General features: G+C 38.2%; 3 protein-coding genes across 6 annotated transcripts; 2 read left to right on the top strand and 1 right to left on the bottom strand.

Moving 5' to 3' along the window:
- On the top strand, positions 5,459–8,850 carry LOC109714335 (UPF0496 protein 4-like). Of its 4 annotated transcripts, none has more exons than XM_020238913.1 (2): positions 5,459–5,616; positions 7,429–8,850. In XM_020238913.1, the coding sequence occupies exon 2, from the start codon at positions 7,438–7,440 to the stop codon at positions 8,563–8,565; it is 1,128 nt and encodes a 375-aa protein (XP_020094502.1). In that variant the 5' UTR covers positions 5,459–5,616; positions 7,429–7,437; the 3' UTR covers positions 8,566–8,850. The 4 variants fall into 4 exon arrangements, with proteins under 4 accessions (XP_020094502.1, XP_020094503.1, XP_020094504.1 ...); XM_020238914.1 differs by having other exon boundaries at positions 5,463–5,616; positions 7,432–8,850; XM_020238915.1 differs by lacking the exon at positions 5,459–5,616 and adding an exon at positions 5,662–5,792.
- Positions 10,332–12,307, top strand: LOC109714334 (cytochrome P450 89A2-like). Its single transcript, XM_020238912.1, has one exon. The coding sequence runs from the start codon at positions 10,457–10,459 to the stop codon at positions 12,029–12,031; it is 1,575 nt and encodes a 524-aa protein (XP_020094501.1). The 5' UTR covers positions 10,332–10,456; the 3' UTR covers positions 12,032–12,307.
- Positions 18,099–19,819, bottom strand: LOC109714336 (probable receptor-like protein kinase At1g33260; the record flags this gene model as incomplete). The annotated part of the gene is made up of 2 exons (XM_020238918.1): positions 18,099–19,286; positions 19,384–19,819. Coding segments are annotated over 2 exons (1,128 nt in total), but the record flags the coding sequence as incomplete, so codon positions are not given.

Here is a 20,496-nt window from a genome sequence, read left to right as displayed (position 1 = left end):
AAGTGGACCGGGTCCGCTCAATAATTTCTGGTATAAGGTAGGTTTGGTACTGGTCGACGCACATAAATTTGGTGGGGACGCGCCCATAGACGATTTGATTATGCGCCGCGTTCTTAAGTAACCTCGTGGAGCGGTCCTTGCGTAGGAAACGAGAACAAGCAAGTAGAAACATGTGCTTTTTAATATTTGTTTGGCTCTTTTTAATAATAGAGCCAAACCACAATTAGAGTTGGTTGGCAGGTGAGGGTAAAATTTTTTTTTTTTTAATCAATGGTTGTTGTACTTGGACTTTTATATATACTAGTTGAATATACGTGTAAGTGAACGTAACAATTATTATAATTTATTAAATCAATATAAATTTGTACATTATATATATTTAAAATCTTACAATAAAAATTATATTTATAATTTAATAAGTTATATTTTATTAGAAAATATTTACAATATCCTACAATATTCTTTTTTTTATATACATCGAACATTTTTATATATTTTTTGATTTTTTATTAATCAAATTTAAATATGTGTTTTGAACTAAAAGCATCAAAATTTAATTCACATTTACTTTAAAATTTAAATTTTAATTTTGATCCACTGTAATAAAAAAATTAATTGTTAATTCAGATTTGATATCAAAAATTAAATTTAATTCATAATTTAAACTCAAATTTTAATTTTAATGTAAAATAGATAAATAGGAATCGTATTTTTTATAAAAAATTGATCATAACATTTGTTTTTATTTGAGATATTTTTAACAAATTGATTATAATCATTAATATGATTGAATTTATAGATGGATATGAATGTATTTTTAATAAATTGATCATGCATGTTCTTATTTGAGATATTTTTTTAACAAATTAATCATAACCATTCGTAGGGAATATTTTTTATTCTTTTTGGTAAGAATATTATTTTATTTTTTTTTAGATTTCGTCTGTCATTATCGGAATTTCTATACGCTTTTATATATAGTAATATAGATATAGATATACACACCGTTTTTTTTTTTTTTTTTTTTAGAATTGAACTCAATTAAAAATATAAATATTTAACTTCGAATTGATATTTGGAATACAATTATCGATCCTTAGTTAACCGGGATACACGCTCAGTTGTATGATATGAATTAGAATGTAAAACCAAGTTGAAGTGGTAAACTATTAGCTATATAGATGCCTTTTTACGAAAACGGTTCATTAATTATATATATTAATAGAGAGGAGAGTAAGGTTAATATACTTAATAAGTATAGCAGAGCTTTCTACGTATTATAGTATGTGTTTAATGATAGAGCTTTCAAATTGACAATCCGCATCATTGAGCATAATGTATACTACTTGAGTATTCTGAAATCAAATATTACATATATTCGATATTATCAAATAGATATAAAATGAACGGTCAAAATCAAACCACTTCTTAAAAATAGAGGATCGGATACTTTAATTTAAGATCGGAGTTATTGACTTTTATCTAAATAGTGAATAGAATTTTTTATTAAAATTTCAACCAATTTAGATTTTTTTACACTTTTAAATTAACAAGTATTTCATACCGGCCGTTGATCGTAAGGTAAATAATGTCAAAAAATTATAAAATTTACTTTCTAGAANTTAGATTTTTTTACACTTTTAAATTAACAAGTATTTCATACCGGCCGTTGATCGTAAGGTAAATAATGTCAAAAAATTATAAAATTTACTTTCTAGAATATTTAACGATATAGATCGTCTATTCAGAATCTCTATCATCAAAAATAACTTATGAGTACGAAGACAATCGTACTCATAAAAAATATAATAGCCGAACTCATATATATATATATAGAACTTGGCTGGAATACTATCAATAATATTAAATTATTGGTGCTATTAATTTTTTAGCTCTTGCATTGAGAAATGTGCAGTTAGGATGATGTGGGCATCTTGGAGTTGAGTGGGTTGTTGGTTGAATGGTATAATCCAACGAGTAAAAATAATTAAAGGGTTAAATTTAACGGTAGAAAACTCGATATTACTAAGCCCTTGGTGTTATCAATAATATCCCAGCCGGACTCTCTCTCTCTCTCTCTATATAGTTCTATATATATACACACACACTATATACTTTCCAAATAAATATAGCTAATTTTTCAAACAGCTAGTTAATTTCCACAAAGAACAAATACTTTTCTATGAAAATTTTTTTGGGAGATGTTATCCAAAAATAAAAAAACAATATTTTGAAAATGCATGCATGCTAAAACTAGGCCATAATATAAGAATATATATACTTCTAACACAGGTTTAGAATTTACCCGGAATTATAAAATTGTAACTCTCTTTTTATTTAGAAAATAAATAGTTGGATTAAAAGTACGAGATGGATGAAGGGCTGATAATTTTTTCTCCATTAACTAGAAGCGATGCCAACGACCAAGTGGAGCGAGACACTTTTGAAAATTTGGTTCGATCGCTCAACTTGAAATTTTTTGAATCAAATTAAAATTTACTTAAAAACTCATATACTAATATTGAAATTTGTCTAATATTATGTTTTTTTTGGAAAATATTTACCGCATTTAGATATACATAACATCACCTTGTGGCTGTAATTTGTGTTAATTAAGATCAATGAACTAATCCCAGGGATATTCTGTCACCATGTTATTGCTTTAGTAAGTTAGTTAGGTGCATATATCCATCCAATTTAATTAACAAATTGACGGATGTTCGATCACACCAACTACAATTTTGGGACAAAAAAAAAGAAAGAAATTCCAAAACGACAAGAAATCATATGCATATACTTGATATTTAACTTCTCAATTGTATTCAGTTACAAGCTTGTCAATTTAAGAGTGTGATCGTTGTGTGTATATATATATATATATGGATGGGGTTATTATACTCTTATGAGTGTAGATCCTCTTATACTTATAAATTTTTAACCGTTGAGAAGTATTAGTATAGTAAGCATATATTTACGATCAATCGTATATTATATATATATATGGAAAAGTTATCAAGTATTTAATACGTTTTGTCATTTCACAATGAGAGGTACTGGTATAGTAAGCATATATTTATGATCAATCGTATATTATACAAATTTGACCAGTGACTTAGTTGTTGAGAGGAATTATTGCATGAACTCCACCACATCAAAGATCATGATACATTGTTGTTACCCCGCACTGCATACAATGATAATTATAAGTATTCATGCTTGAGTAAAACATTATTCACAGTCGTTTTACATTCATTTATAGAATTAAATTCCAACGTTTCGTAAGTCATAAAGGGGATATTATTTCAATTCGATTTCAATTTCGGACACGGTTTATCGTCGAAAGCTTCATGCTGGATGCTGTGACCCTTCGTCCTCGTCGTCCGACTTGATAGCGGTGTACGTTGTGGCCCCGACAATCGCACCTGCAGTCAGTCCCACAAGATATATCCGTATCTTTGCGTATTTTCTGCAGCCACCGCCGACCCTGACGACCTCACCGGATTCCTCCACCCCCGCTAGTTGATGGCCTAATTTAACAAATTAGTCCGGCTAATAGAAGTAATTTTAATTTAAAAAAAGTAAATAAGAAGGTAAGTTTGTCTTTTATTTAAAATTACTTGCTCTAACTACTGTAGTTAAAATTATGATTAATTTAGGTGTGGTTCTAACTGCCGTACGTACCTGAACCTCCTCATGCAGACAATCCCAACTACAGCTATTAGATTCAAATGCATCAAAATAGTTACAACTGTAGTGTAATTATAACTATATATATATATAGAGAGAGAGAGAGAGAGAGAGAGAGAGTTGGACTAGAAAACTATTAATAGCAAAAGGCCTTTTTTGCTTTCAAATTTTTAGCCTTGGGATCAATTGCTTTTATCGTTTCTAACCATTGGATTAAATATTATAACCCAGTGGGAATCACTCAATCCTAGGGGGACCACTCAATTTTAAGGGACTAATATCATCTTAACCCTCAAATTTCTCATTTAAGAATTAAAAACTTGATAGCAAAAAAATACCTCTATATATATAACCAAACAGTTTTCAAAGTTTCTATTTATTTAGCTGGTTATATTTATTGGGGAGATTTTAATTGAAAAATTATTTGAATTTCTCAATCCCGGGCCGTGGGCCTTAGTTGGAAGCATAAGCCCAATTGGGCCGACATGGTTAACATATTGAGAGCCCTAGTAATAGTGTTTTAGCTGTTTCTTTATTTTTTTTTATTTATTTTCTTTAATGCTATCATAATATATTTTTTTACAATTATTTTTTAATTTCAAATTAATTTTTTAATCAAATTCTAAATATAATATATATATATTGAGAGAGAGAGAGAGAGAGAAAGAGAGCTTAATTGGGCTACTATCAGTAGTAAATGGCTCGCCAAACTGCCGATTTGTTTTTGATGATAAAGTTTCCAAATTAACAATCGGTACCGTTAAATATGATCTAGATGATTTAAACTATTTAGAAATTAAATTTGATACTATTTTGACGTCAATGGCCGAATGATCAAAGGGTCACGAAATTTGTAATTTTAATGGTCGATATAGTGAGTTTGTTTGTTTAACGATATAAAAAAATTCAAATCAGTTAAATTTTATTAAAATTTTTTTAAACTATTGAAAATAAGATCTAGACGGTAGATCTTAAATACAAAAATTATATAATTATTTTTTAAAAAGATATTTATTTTTAGCCATTCATTTTTTTTTCACTTGATGGACAAGAGAAAAATATCGAAAAAGTGTAAAATTTATATTTAGATAGTTTAAATAATTTAGATCTTATTTAATGGTACCGATCGTCAATTTAAAAGATCTAGCATCGAAAATAAATCGATAGTTACCGATAGTATTCTAGCATGTTCCTATCTTTTTTTTCTCTCTCTTTATATACAGTAAAATTATTATACCATCGGGAAGTATAGAGAACCTGATATTTTTAATTTTTTAACCTTTAAATTAAATTTTATAATTATTTTTAATTTTTAAATTAATATTATTATTCAGTGAAGACCACTCAATTACTCAATCTAGTAGGTTCTTTGACAAAAGATCGTAATTATTCTAACTGTACGATTTTTAATTTAAAAATCAAAAAAATTGAAAATATCGAATACTATGTACTTTTCATTTTGTAATAGAGAGAGAGAGAGAGAGAGAGAGAGAGAGAGAGAGAGCTAGTCGGCACGACTCTATCCATCCACGCTGTTGACATGAAAGTCTCCCTGTGGGGCCCCCCAATTACGCGGAACCGAAAATTGCTCTTAACTAGCGCACGTTACGAGTTTCACGTCCGCGAAGTTTTCACGGGCTTAGAAGGTACTCCGAGTCATGTGATTCGAACACGTGTCGCACGGAGGGAAGGTGCGTACGAGTGTTTCCTGTGTCAGCAACGCCAGCTCACGATCTCGATCGTTGGATTAAATTAAAATTTGATTATTTCAACGGTCCACAAAACGCGTCGGGAAATTTCTAGTCCCTTTCGATTAGGGCTTGGTAAATTGGTCATCGTAGCGAACGTTGCCTCATTTGTATCGTAGTGTGGTGTTTGGTGCTGCGACTTTGATTTCCTCTGCAATTTACGTTCCCCCTTTCTCTCGAGGTAAGAATCCCTCGTCATTCGCGCGATTTCTCATATATTTTGGGTTTTAGGGCTATCTGATTTGGGATTTGTGGTGAAAAAAGGGGTTTTGGGGGATATATGATGGAGCTTTTGTTGGTTTTGGTTTAGATTTGAGGGTTTTTTGGATCGCTCTTCTAGCAATAGATTTTTGCAGGGTAATTGTTTATTAAGTTGCATCTTTTTGCTGTCCTCTTCAGAATCGGCTGTTCTTGGTTTATACTTGTATATTTTTTTTATGCTAGATTGGTTTTATGTGCTAGATCTATTGCCTTCTTTAATTCATAATCCTAGTAATGTTTCGTCCAATTTTTCATCTATTTTGGGGTTTATGACTATCTAATTACGGATTTGTTGTTAAAAAGAGGTTTTTTTGGGGTTCTTTGGTGGAGCTTTTGTTGGTTGTTGGTTGTTGGCTTAGATCTGGGTTTTTTGTTTCTTCAAGTCCTATTTGCGTATTAAGTTTTTTCTGGGTAATTGTTTTTTTATTTTGCATCTGCTTGTTATTCTTTTCAGAATCGGCTATTTTTTCCTTATACTGGTATATTTTGATGCTATAGTACTCTTATTTGTTAGATCTATTGCTTTGAGGTTGTTGTTTTAGTCCTCTTTTTGGAGATCCAAGTTGCTATGTGAAGAAGTCCAGATCCACCTAATCTTTCATATTAATTTTCTATTGTGAGGGGGGGAATACCTAAGGATCTAGAGTTCCATGAAGTGCTACAATCTTAAGTGATTGGGTAGGAGAAGATCCAATTTAACACGCGTAATTAATGATTGTGAAATTGCATGAGCGGCATATAGGTATATTTGTTAATTGTGGTTCATAGATCTTTGGATTTGTTTTGGAGGGTTATTCTATGTAGATGATAGATGATGAGAAGGATACCTAAATGACAGCTAAGTTATATTGCTTGAGTTAATGTACTGTGTTGATGTTAGGCAGCCGAGGGATGGAAATTTGGTGCAACCAAATGCCACAAATACCTAATATATAAAGGTCCAATACTAAACAATTTTGCAGAATGTGGATTTACTTTACGCTTTTGTTTATCTTCATAATGTATAGAAGAGGCAATAGAGAAGTAAGACAGAAACTTGAGAGTGGTGTAGATAAATTGGATCGATATGGATTATTGTTCTAGAAATCTCGTGATTGTCTTGTAATTTACCTCATATAATGAAGAAATGAAGGAAGTACACAGCACGTTAAATCGATCTTATAAGTTGGTGTAGCGGTGTAGATTTGGTTCGTGCGATTTTAATAGTAAAGTTAGGGAGTTTGGATATCTTTACCTTGAAATGTCTTCATTTCCAAGAGCTGGGAGCACATATTCACTACTAATTTGTGCTTTCCTTGATTGAACCACAAGGGATTGCAGAAACAATGCGATCTCTCTTAAAAGTACCTTTTCGATTGTCTTAGCTCAGTTCAGAGATTTTTTGTGCCAAATTGATTTGTGGCATTTTGTGAGAGAGCTTTTGTGCAGCCAAAAGCTATTCATCTCGATTATTTCTATGTATGCAATGCCAAAAATTTCTGAAAGCAGTCCAAAAGCTTTTCTGCAATCCTTAAGTTTCAAATTCTAACTTTTTTTTTTTATACACCCATTATTTATTTATTTTATCTTATCTATTATTTAAGTGAGTTTTGCTATATTACTTGTTTCGTCTCTCTTTAGCAAAGTCAATGATCTGAGCTTTATAGTTTACAGAGTGCTGATTCTTTGCATGGTACCTTAACATACTACAGTTAGTCTTTTGTGCTAATGAATAACTTCTCTTTTTCTTCAGCAGCTGAAAATGAGTCGTCCACATGACGGGCAGCGGAACTTTCTTCCCTTTGGGAATCCCTTTCGTTCAATACTCCCTAATAAAGGATCTCATCTCTCTCGAAAGCTTCAGCCGCTGTTGAACAACTTCGAAGAAGCACTTTCTTTGAGCTTGAAAAAATTAAAGCCAAAGGATACCTCAGATGTCTTCACTTTATGCTGGATGAGTCATGCTATTGAGTGCTTATCAGAAGCCCACACTAGTATTGAAGCCTTAATAACCGAACTCCAGCTCCCCGTTTCTGATTGGGACGAGAAGTGGATCGATACATACTTAGATAGCAGCTTGAAGTTGCTCGACATTTGCCTTGCTCTAAGCTCCGAGCTGGCCCGGTTGGATCAGGGCCAGCTTCTGCTCCAATACGTGCTTCACGTTTTGGACCGAAAAAGCACTTCTCCAACAGCTGAACAGCTCCAAGAAGCCCATGCCTCGCTCCACGATTATTTGAAGAAAGCTAACTTGAGGAGTCCCAAGCTTGAGAACTGTTCAACCATTTTACAGTCTCTTGCGGGTAGTTTGCACCTGACAAAGGTTAAGAACTCGGCCAAAGGGAGAGTACTTCTGAGAGCTTTGTATGGAGTTAAGGCTGTGACTATATTAATATGCAGTTTCTTTGCGGCGGCTTTCTTAGGTAGCCCACAACCTTTGATGGAATTGCAAGTTCCAGACGAGTTCTTGTGGTCCGAGGCCTTCAACGAGTTGCAAACAGCAGTTAATGAGGAAGTTAGGAGGAGATTTCCCAGCGGAAAACATACTGCGGTGAAAGAGATGGAAGAAGCCGAATCATGTGCAAAGAGGTTGCATGAATGGACCAGTGCTTTTGGCTGTGAGGAATTGGCTGAAGAACAAATAAATGGCTTTATCCATGAGAGAGAAGTGGTCAAAGCGGAGAAAAATACCGAACAGCAGGAGGAGAAAGATAATCCGATGGAGTGCATTTCTGATACGGTTGATAGTGTCGATAAGTTAAGACATGGGTTAGATTCACTCTCGAAGCGAGTTGGGGACTTCTTCCAGATCGTCCTGAGTGGGCGCGACGCTTTGCTTTGTAATCTTAGGGTCACTAATGTAAATAAATTAGATCGGAATAGGTCATGAAGTGGTCTTGCTCTGTAAAATCCTTAAGGAAGTTTGTGTTTGTTTGTGTTGTGGGTGTTGGTTTACTCCGAGCTATATGGCCATGCTGCTGCTTTGAGGATTGGGGACTAATCTGTAGTGGGTATGAGAGCCGTGTGTTCTTAAAATGGAAGGTATTTGTAGTCATTTTTACGCTGTGTTGCCCATGTATTATTATGTATGCGGATGAATTCCTCAAAATGGTTTGTATAGCTTGTACTTTTATGAATACATTTCGTCGACCAAATCACTTTCTTATTAATAGAATTAATGGTGTAATAATGCTTTAGAGGTAATAGTTTGCTTCGGAGGCAGTGTAACATCACGCATTTACCTGGTGTTCGGGTGGAGTAAAAAACTCTCCCCGATAAAAAAAAAAGAAGATCCTAATTATCTTGGTTTCTGAATCATGCATGTTTTTATTTGGCATTTTGTTTGAGAAAATAATTATAAACAGTTACTTACATCAGTTGAAAAACCAAAAATTATATAGCATGTGAGATATCTGAACAGAAAAATACTAGTTCAGAAATAGTTATTGGATTTGAGATTGAGATGGTATTTATATCTCTATAAGATCACAAAACAAGGACTTTTTGAAAGACCTTTTCAACTTCAGTTACATAGAATTTCGGATATAGATAAAAATACCATTTTATAGATAGAGATAATCATGTGGCTTCTCCATTACATTAGGATTCTTCTTCCGTTCAACTCTCCCTATCTGCGTCACAAGCAGCAAAGTTTGACCTTTCACCAAAGCTTCTCTTCTCTTGTTATTATTATTATTATAAATTATATTAATATTAGTATATAGGGCTTCTAGAACACGCGCAGTTTAAAGGAAGAGGCGAGTTGACTGGAGAATTCTCTGCAATAGTGTTCCAAGTTGAACATTTACTTTTCTTTAGCTAATTGGCATTAGTTCTACCAAATAATCAACACGCTCGGATATTTAGAAACTCATCGAGAGGTCAGAGATTCAAACTCTGCGCGTATTTAAAAAACTCACGACATCGAGTTGCGTTTAATATAATGAATTTTTTGGATCTCTACAGGCATGATGTTTACAAATAATTCGTACTAATTCTAATACCCATAAAGAAGAGTTTTTATTTTGTAATAGTTACGCTAATAAAATTTATTTAACATTAAATCTGCCAAATTATATAAGAATAATACAATAACTTTACACTGGTACAATATTTTTAAGAAAATTTTATTTCTATATTTTTATATATATAATAACAGTAATAGAAAAGAATTGATAAAAGTCAAGCATAGAATTAGCTTGGAAGTGTCCATGATTCATGGATACATAGTTCAGACGAATCTCAGGTCAACAATATTGTTTCGTTAATGAATAAAATAGGCAGCATGCTATCTATTTTTTTTTTTTTAAAAAAAACAATATTGTTTCGTTAAGCCCTCAGTTTCTACTATTCAGCACGGCAAATCGATCAGCTTTAGAAAGAAGCTTCAATACTAAGCTTTTTTCATTTTGGCATTGTTTGTAGTACACCAACGAACCTTCGCTGTGCATTCCTTCCAATAAAACGCGTCGTCTTAGTCTAGATAGGAGAAAGTCCCGAATTGAATAGAGAAACTCATTAGGAATTAATTTTACTAAATTTTATTGAACTTAATAATAATTTTAATTATTAATTTTGAGTAGATTTTTGGATACATGGCGAACTAAAGAACAAATATAATAAAAACAAAAAAACGTAACAAGATAAAAACCGTATCCCCCGTTATTAATTTATTATTATATGGTCGACTATATAAACCCCTTGCTTGTAACAAACATTAAGCCATACAAATTAAGTAAGCAACATACCACAATAGCACAGGGGAATTAGTTGAGCAAGCGATGGATCCTGGGCTCCTCGTCGCCCTCACCCTGTTCCTCGCCCTACTCGTCGGCTTCTTCTTCCTCCGCCGCAGAAGCAGCTACAGCTGCGGCGATGCGGCGAAGCAGAAGCGGAAGCTTCCGCTTCCGCCGGGACCGGTGGCGGTGCCGGTGCTGGGGAACCTGCTGTGGCTGCGGCGCTCGTTGAGGGACGTGGAGCCGCTCCTGCGCGAGCTCCACGCGCGGTACGGGCCCGTGGTGTCGCTGCGCGTGGGGTCGCGCCTCCTCATCTTCGTCTCCGACCGCGACCTCGCCCACCGCGCCCTCGTCGCGCGCGGCGCCGCGTTCGCGGACCGCCCCGCGCCCCTACCCACCGCGCGCATCTTCTCCGCCGACGGCCACAATATCACCTCCGCCCCCTACGGCCCGCTCTGGCGCCTCCTCCGCCGCAACCTCGTCGCCGAGACCCTCCACCCCTCGCGCCTCGTCCTCTTCGCGCCGGCGCGCTCCTGGGTCCTCCGGCTCCTCCTCTCCAAGCTCCGCGCCGACGCCGAGGGCGGCGGAAGCGTCGCCGTGATGGGACGCCTCCAGTTCGCCATGTTCGCCCTGCTCGTGCTCATGTGCTTCGGGGCGAAGCTCGACGAGGAGGCCGTGGAGGAGATCGGGGACGCGCAAAGGTCGCTCCTTTTGTACGACCTCAACATCTTCGCGTTCGCGCCGTGGATCACCAAGCGCCTGTTCCGGAAGCGGTGGGAGACCGCGATGGAGATGCGGGGGCGCCAGAAGCGGATCTACGTGCCGCTGATCGAGGCGCGGCGAGGGGGCCGCGGCGCGCCCGAGAGCGAAGGGAGCTTCGCGCACGCGTACGTGGACACGCTGCTGGGGCTGACGCTCCCGGACGAAGGGGGCCGCGCGCTCACCGACGACGAGATGGTGGTGCTCTGCTCCGAGTTCCTCAACGCGGGCACGGACACGACCTCCACGGCGCTCGAGTGGATCATGGCCGAGCTGGTGAGGAACCCGCGCGTGCAGGACCGGCTCAGGGCCGAGATCGAACAGGTGGTGGGCGCGCGCGGCGGGGACGACGGAGCGGCCCACGAGCGCGAGGTGAGGGAGGAGGAGCTCCAGCGCATGCCGTACCTCAAGGCGGTGGTGCTCGAGGGGCTCCGGCGCCACTCCCCGGCGCACTTCGTGCTCCCGCACGCGGCGGCGGAGGAGGACGCGGAGCTCGGGGGTTACGCCATTCCCAAGCACGCCTCGCTCAACTTCATGGTGGGGGAGATGGGCCTCGACGGTGCGGCGTGGGAGGCGCCCATGGAGTTCCGGCCCGAGAGGTTCTTGGAGGGCGGCGAGGGCGCGGACGTGGACGTGACGGGGAGTAGGGAGATAAAGATGATGCCTTTCGGGGCGGGGCGGAGGATCTGCGCGGGGATCAACGTCGCCATGCTGCATTTGGAGTACTTCGTCGCCAACATGGTCAGGGAGTTCCAGTGGACCAAGGTCGACGGGGACGACGTCGACTTGACGGAGAAGTCCCAATTCACCGTCGTCATGAAGCACCCTCTCAGGGCCCGCCTCGTCCCCACCACCAATTAAATGAAAAATTTCTACGCACTGAACTGTTCTGCCGCGGCCAACAGATGATATATATGCCACACAGAATTGTCGACTGCGTACTATATATATGCAGCGCACTTTGAACCCAAATCTTGTAGGGTAGTAGAATATTTTGAAGTTTCTTTATAGCTGGGCACGATTTCTTGCCCTAGCTAGTTCTTTGGCATTTATTTGATTATGTACATGAATAAAGCTCCCTCTTTTGAGTGGTAAGTATATGAATAAAATTGGAATTGGTGTTTTTATCATCCTATACAATTTTGGGAACTCCGGCTAAAATCTTTCATGCTGATAGAGTTACTGCTCCGAGAGATGCATATTTTGTATAAATAGGAAAAACTTATTCGAGGTCAACGCAAATGGATATTTTATAGAGATAAAAAATACCTAAATGTAACTAAATATAAGAACAAACAATTTACGGTGTATATTCATAAAACCAACTCAAATATATCGAGTTCCGGATCCTCTTACTACCTCGACTCCGATTTGGCCCAAGCTCGTAATGGGCCTATACTTTGATGGGCCTGAGCCCAAAAAATGAGATAGTGTGTTGAGTATTTTCTCCAGTACAATAATAAAGTATAAAAATTTTTTTGTTAATATTATTTCAACTTTGAGTTAGTATAAAGTATAAACAAATCGGGTCATTAAGCCGAGTAGTTATTATCTGAGTTGCGGTCTACGAGGTCACGATCGTGCCATGAGCTAATCACCAAATTGGGCTTTCGCTCGAACTTCTTGGGCACTTCATCGAACGGTGTCTTCAAATTCTATCTAGAATACCTGTGACAGGCTCTTTGCGAGGGATCGACAGTATAGAATTTGGAAATGTTTTAGCTCCTCAAAAATAATATTTTTATAGATTGTTGATACATCGACAAATATATGTAGTGCTCTTGAACTGTATATACGAAGTAGTCAGATAACTCTGCATTATAAGAAAAAAAAAAAATTGTGGACTCCGCATTGTGGGGAGATATTGCTACGGAAACTGTAGACGCAGATAAGAGCAAATTTTCTTTATTTTTTTGAGAGAAAGGTAGCATGCTATCCGCTTCGTTTATTTCATTTAGAAATAAACTTAACTGGAAATGTGAATCAACTAGGATTTGAACTTGGGTCTCGAGTACTAACCATCAAGCGCTTTTGTCACTTGCGCTAGGGACAGTCGGTACCAAATTTTCAACAGCTTCGTGATCAGAATTGTTTAGTAGAATAGCCGCACGGTTTAACAGCCCTAATTGACTCATCCTCGAATTAAGTTAATGTTTGATTTCGTGTCGATTTTGAGGTCAAATTTATGTTGGTTCGCAAGTTGATCATTCAAATTAGAGCTATAGAATCGTACGGTTGGATCGAAGAAATACTTAAAAACAATTTTCTTTTTTTTTCAATTATGTTTCACACATGTTAATAAATAAATTAAGTCAATTAGATTAGTTGAGATTGAAATCTTGTGAATAAAGACTAGTCATTTTGATGCACTTTGTGAAAATAAAAAACCCCTTAAATAATTTACAAATGGACTTTACTTAGATCGTACATTTCATTAGTATGTCTCCCTAAAGCAATACTATCAGAAGAACAAAAAAAAAAAAAAATGAACGAAGCCTAAATAAAAGGAAAAAAAAAAGGCTTAATAGTTGATATTTTATGTTTTAAATTTGAAATCTAGTTAATTTATTTTTTTAACTAAATTTATTTATAAAACAAATAATACTATCTTTTAAAAAAAAAAAGAAATAAAAGAAAAAAATAATTATGAACCAATAAGGAGGCCTCAGCTGGAGAGGGGATGAGATGTTTTGCCATCTCCCATTCAGCCAATTCTACCAATCATTTTTTGGAAAAATATATATAAAAAAATAATAAAAAAAATAAAGCTTTAGTATAAGTCATATGTTTGCATCATAGCTAATACTAGCTACTCATTATTTCAAAAGAAATGCTATTTATGTATTCAAAAGTTAACTATATACAAATTTTGTATTTATTAAATTATTTAATAGTTTAGACAATTTTTTTTAATTTTTAGTATTAAAAAATAATAATATGATGAGACTTGTTCGATGGATTCTTCGATTGAAATGATATAAGATTTATATTTACTTTTAGATATACAAGTCGTATTACTCTCTCCTCAATTCGACAATATAATTTTTGTACTAAAGAGTGTCGTTCCCGATCCCACAAAAAGCATCTAAAATAACACTCGTTATACAATAATTAGGAAATAGCGAATGATTCAAAAACCTTCGGACCGACGAAATAACTATATATTTCAATTTTTAGCTCTTGATTGGTATTGAAAGCTATCTAATATTATTATGTTGTTGGGTCAGAAAGAATTAGTGCAAAAGTATGTAAAAATATAGTAAAATTGTAAAATTATATCATAATCTAATTACTGCAGTATATATATATATATAGAACTAGACTAGAATACTATTAATAGTACCAATGACTTGGTGCTAGTAAGTTTTCTATCATTGAATTAAAAAATATATGATTAGAATGATGTGGACCCCTTAGGGCAGAAAACTTGATATGACCAAGCTTCGTGCTATCGATAGTATTCCAGCCGGACTCTCTCTCTCTCTCTATATGTATATATATATATATATATATATATATATATATATATATATATATATATGTAAACAAATACAATATTTTTTTTATTATATTTTTTTAAAAAAATATGCATGTAATAAGTTTTGCTTGTGATAGATTTCGAGTAAAGTCTTGGCACTAGACACTAGCAATAATGTGTGACGGGCACTAATATTATCTCATATATGCATCTCAAGACATATACTATATACTAACACATCAACAACACTTTAAAAATACGCAGGAAGTATTAAAGCAAGCATTGCTTTATTAGAATAAAGAAATGGCATAAAGCAAACCCAAAGGTGGAAGCAAAGCTCTTTGAAGGTGAAATACATGTGCATTTGTTTGCTTAAAGCCTCCTCTTGCGTTGAGACTTGAGAGAGAGAGAGAGAGAGAGTTGTAAAGCACTTAACCAGCTTTTGGAGCTACAAGTTGCACCTCCTCACGTGGCGAGCATTACACGTAGGCCATTCGCTGAGGTGGCATGAGGAGAGGGCCTTGTTTTTATTGTTATTATTATTATTTATTTTTTTTAAATAAAAAGTTTCAAGTCTCCTCGGTTGAGTGGAAGAGTGGTGCTCAATTGCTCATCATCTACCAATATTTTTTGCAGCTCCTATTATTATTATTATTATTATTATTATTATTATTGAATAAAAAGGACTTATGGGAGAAGCTGAAGCACGTGCCCTCACATGCCCCTTCCACATGGAGGAGCCCCGTTACAACTCACGCCCTCAAAAAAATTGCGGCTTCAAAAAGTGCTTCTGAGCAGATGCATGAGCGCGCCATGCATGAAAAATTCAAATTATTTGGAAAGTGACTGTTGCCTGACCAAATTAGCTGTGTGTCTGTGAAGAGATAAGTTCGCGGGAAGGGCTTATCTATCATCTATAGCAGCCTGTATTACAGATCCTCAGAAAACTAAGAATACTACACATCACTTCATTCGTGAACTACACTATTTAAAAGACAACACATATTCTGGTTAAGAGAATACGATCGACTTTCTAATATCTGTTAGACAACGGTTATTTGAAAAACCCATATCTTCAAATAAAAGTTCGGTGCCAACTCGTATCTTTCCAATATTTGTTAGACATCTGTGCAGCTCGATGTCCTTCATGCCAACTCATGATGTTTGACGAGGTAGTCAGACAAGAGCGGGATACTGGGATGAACTATCAGTGTTCTCGAACCAAACACTGCCTCGGATGGTAAAACGGTCTTTTCTCGATGGGAGGCATTATTATTCCGGCAGCATGGAGGGCCATTCACAGTGGTGGCCAAGAGCCAACTAATCCATCTCTTATCATTCCCTTCTGGGCATCCAGCATGGTGCTGTTGGAATTGTTCTTTGACAATGGCCCCAGAATTGAGGCTGATGCAGGTTCCAACTGTCCCATATGAACATGTACTTTAGGGTCAATGCCTCTGACACAAAATGAGTAAGTGAGGAAGTTTCTCAGAGATAGGCCTGCATGGTTAGATTGGATGCATATTTTGTTTATTTTATTTATCCGCTTCGTTTATTTTATTTAGAAATAAATTCAGCTGAAAATGTGAATCAATTAGAATTCGAACTTGGGACCTCGGATACTAGCCACCAAACCCTTTGCCGCTTGCTTTAGGGACGGTCGGTGTGCAGGGGAAGATGTTGTGCACAATTAGTATATATCTGCCCAATACTATAATTTGTGCTTCTAGTTCTAGCAGTGTTCAACAAAAACAAGATATAAGAGAAGATCTGAAGCTTTTTATTGCAGCATGATGTTGAATTGAATTCCATTTTGAGCGCAAAATCAAAAGATCTTTTTGCAGAAGTAAGGCATATCAGAATTCAATCAATAGTTTTTTTTTGTTTGACAGATCCAAATCATTAAAAATGGCGCGTCGAAATTGGTAGACATTGTTGGCTCGGGGACGCGATCGATATCCACTGCTAGCTTGAGCATAAAACACCAGCAATTTTGACTGCTTAATTAGATTTAATTATGACTCGATTACCCGGCATGTTGCCTCTGGGCCCGGCAATTCGACTTTTTCAAAGAAAAAGATCACACCCACCTCATAATAATGCGAGCAAAGTACTTAAAATTTGCCTACAGTTTCGTCGCAAAATATATATATAAAAGGAATTAAAAGTATGGAGACTTTGCTAATGAAAGCTAAAATAAGGCGTAGACTTAGGATTAGGGTGTACGAATTGAGATTAAACAAATTGGAGAGCACAACACCCCAACATGGCCATCACTCTTTTGAATTATTGCCTAGACCTGGTCCATGGCATCGGCTGGTGATTTTGCAATAATTTTTTTACCATAGAAATCTTATTAAAAGAATCCAGGTATAAACCATCCAATGTGATTTATAACCTTTGCGAGGATTAATTAGTCTACATTCGGAAGATCATAAGTTTTTGCAAAATTATGATTAGGAAACTGTTCTTTTATGTATCAGGTCCAAGCAACAATTTTTCGAGTTATGTTTACGAGTTACAGCACTTGACACCTTTTCTTTTTAACTTATTCTTAATAATTGAATTCTCTGGTGAACTGTACTGGTCCAATCCCCTTCTGCTGACCGAGTTTCAAACGCACACAACTCATTCTTCACGAGCCCCTATTCGCACTAGCAATGCAAAATACAAAATACATTAATTAATAAAAGAGAGAAAACTGATCGCTCCTAGAGCAAGTGGTAAAAGATTTGATGGTTGGTACCCGAGGTTTCATATTCGAATCCCAGTTGATTCACATTTTCAGCTAAGTTTATTTCTAAATGAAATAAACGAAGCGGGTAGCGTGCTATCTATCTCTCTCAAAAAAAAAAAAAAAAAAAAAAAGAGAAAATAAAACAATGTGGAAGCATTTTATACTCTGCCGTCTCTATTTGAATGCTAAAATCCGGCGGTTGAGACGTCGCTAATATCTCATCAAATCTCAAACATGCATTATTAATCCGACGGCCCTCAATTTGCTGTATAATATAGTCGAACAGTGTATTGTAATCTGGCAATGCCACGCGGAAAAAAACCTGATGTTACGTGCTCTCTACTTTGAGAATGACATTAATAATAATAATAATAATAATAAGATTATTTGGCGAGATTTGTAAGAGGAAAATATGGCTCAAATGGTTTATTTTGGAAGAGCTTGTAGGATCAGCAGTATGTTTCATCGCGCCATCACGGCCGAGACCCTCCACCGTCCATCGAAGTCACCGATACACACTATACATCGCCCTCACAACGAAGGGTGTAGATTTCTCGTGGCCTGAGTGTGCAGGGCATGTCCATGCATCGTCAAAGTATAACAATCAATCATCTTCGCGGTTGTAGTGTTTCAATGCTTGGATAAATCAATCGAAAGAAATGTTGTACATAAAATCTTTATTCATCAGATCTGTAGAAAATTTAAGGGCCACATACAGAAAAACAATTATTTATTAATACAATTGTAAATACACCACTCCGAGCATAGTTCTTATTTTCATATTTACACTTCCAGAGACAGAAAAATTACATGTACACGTACGTGTTTCAGGAACAAAACCATTCAATCGTTAGATACGATTACATCCAATTTTACACACAGCATCTTGCGGGATATATATATATATATATACATAATTTTTCACCTAAACAAACAAGCAAATAATGAGAAATTTATGTGCCAAAATACTCAATAATTGTTAATCACTCAAGTCACAAAAATGGCTGACCTTCCCCTGATTCCATTTACCATCTCCCCCCTTCTTTCTTTTCTTTCCATTTATTATTATTATTATTATTATTATTTCTATTTTTAACTTGATCCATTCCCTCATCTTCAATTCAAATTATTTTCTTCGACTGCGAACTCGACGCGATGTCTCGTGCCGTGCAATAAATCATCAAACACTCACAAATTATCAAACGGAATCTACACGCGACCATTCCCGTCCGATCCCTCACCTCCGGCCGAGATCGAGGCCGCAACATTCTCCTGCAGTATCTGCACCACCTCCGCCATCGACGGCCGCATGCTCGGATTCCCCCCGATGCACCGCGCCGCCAACGCAGCAATCGCCGTCGCCTCCGACAATTCGTACTCCCGGCCCAACCGCGGGTCCACCAGATCCCCTACGTCGCCATCCAAATCACGCAGGCGGGGACCGATCACGGCCGTCAAGAGCTGCTCGGTGTTGGCGGAGAACGCCTCGGCGCCGGTGACGAGCTCGAGAAGCAATACGCCGAAGCTGTAGACGTCGCTCTTCTTGGTGAGGACGCCGGTGCGGAGGTAGTGGGGGTCGACGTAGCCCGGGGAGCCGAGCATGGCGTGGGCCGAGCGGGGCCGGGCCACGGCGGCGGAGAAGCCCATGCGCGCGGAGCCGAAGTCGCAGAGCCGCGCCCCCATGGCGGAGTCGAGGAGCACGTTCGAGGCCTTCACGTCGCCGTGGATGATCTGGGGGTCGAAGCCCTCGTGGAGGTACTCCAGCGCCCGCGCGATCTCCGACGCGATCCGGACCCTCCGCGCCCACGGGATCGCGGCGGCGGAGCCGCGGCCGCGGTCGCAGTGGAGGCGATCGTGGAGGTTCCCGTTGGGGGCGAACTCGAGCACGAGGACCCCTTCTTCTGAGATCGGGAGGGATCGCGTTATGGTTTGTAAAAAAAAATTTAGGGGAGAAAGAAGGGGGGGAAGGGGTGGGGGATTAGGGTTTAGGGGGAGTGCCTCGATCGTCGCAGAAGCCGAGGAGGCGGACGATGTTGGGGTGGCGGAGGCGGCGGAGGACGTCGAGCTCCTGGACGAAGGCGCGGTGGAGGCGCTCGCTGCTGCGGTGGACCTTCACGGCGGCGAGGGAGGAGGAGGAGGAGGAGGGTTTGCGGGGGATTCGGGCGAGGTACACGGTGCTGAAGCCGCCCTCGCCGACCACGGCGGAGGTGAACCCCGCCGTGAGCGATTCGATCTCCGGCCACGCGAAGCGCCGGACCTCGGCGCCGCCCTTAATGGCGCCGATCGCCTCCTCCTCCACCTCCTCCTCCGCCTTCGGCTCGTCGGCGACCCTGGCCTNCCCCGCCGCCGCCGCCGCAACAGAAGATCCTGTACCTGCGGAGCATCCTAACACAGGCGAAGGAGAAAAAGGAGGGGCAAAAGAGAGAGAGAGAGATTAGGGGGAAACTTTTTTAGGGTTTTATTGCTTCATAGGGGGGATGAGAGCGAGCTCCTTCGCCACCACCCGAAAATGGTAAAGGGAGGAGAGAAAGAGGAGAGAAGGGGAGGTGGCGAAGGGGGGGTGGGGGCGCTGCAGTGGAAAAAGGGAGGCGCACTCGGGGTATTTATATGGCCACGGAGTGATATTAGTCATAGCTACTTAATTCCAGTAATAATTGGCCAAATAAATTGGTCGCTCGGAGTATAGCACTTCGTGGACCCGGTCCACCATTTGTACTTCATTACTGATTTCACTCCTCACCTTTTTTTTTTTTTTTTTTTTTTTTTTAAAACACTCTTNTTTTTTTTTTTGGCAGGCCTGGCCAGTTCTTCGACAAAATATGAAAAATATAAAAAATAAATAATTTTATAAAAATTTTAGAAACCTCCTTTTTTTAATACCATATTAAAAGATATAATAATGTAACTTATTTTCTGAAAAAAAAAAAATAGTATAGATCCAATAATAGTGAATTAAAAAAAATAATGTGATACCAACTGTTTACACAGCAAGTGGCAAAAGACTTGATAGTTGATACCCGAGACCCAAGTTCAAATTCTAGTTGATTTACATTTCTAGCTAAATTTATTTTTAAATGAAATAAACGAATCGGTTTAGGGGAACTGGTCCAA

This window comes from Ananas comosus, linkage group 8, assembly GCF_001540865.1.
Source record: "Ananas comosus cultivar F153 linkage group 8, ASM154086v1, whole genome shotgun sequence".
In the NCBI taxonomy this organism is placed as follows: Eukaryota; Viridiplantae; Streptophyta; class Magnoliopsida; order Poales; family Bromeliaceae; genus Ananas; species Ananas comosus.
This window is presented reverse-complemented; position numbering and strand designations above follow the sequence as displayed.

Coding starts and splice junctions, on each gene's coding strand:
- LOC109714335 (XM_020238913.1), top strand. CDS start 7,438: ATGAGTCGTCCACATGACGGGCAGCGGAACTTTCTTCCCTTTGGGAAT.
- LOC109714334 (XM_020238912.1), top strand. CDS start 10,457: ATGGATCCTGGGCTCCTCGTCGCCCTCACCCTGTTCCTCGCCCTACTC.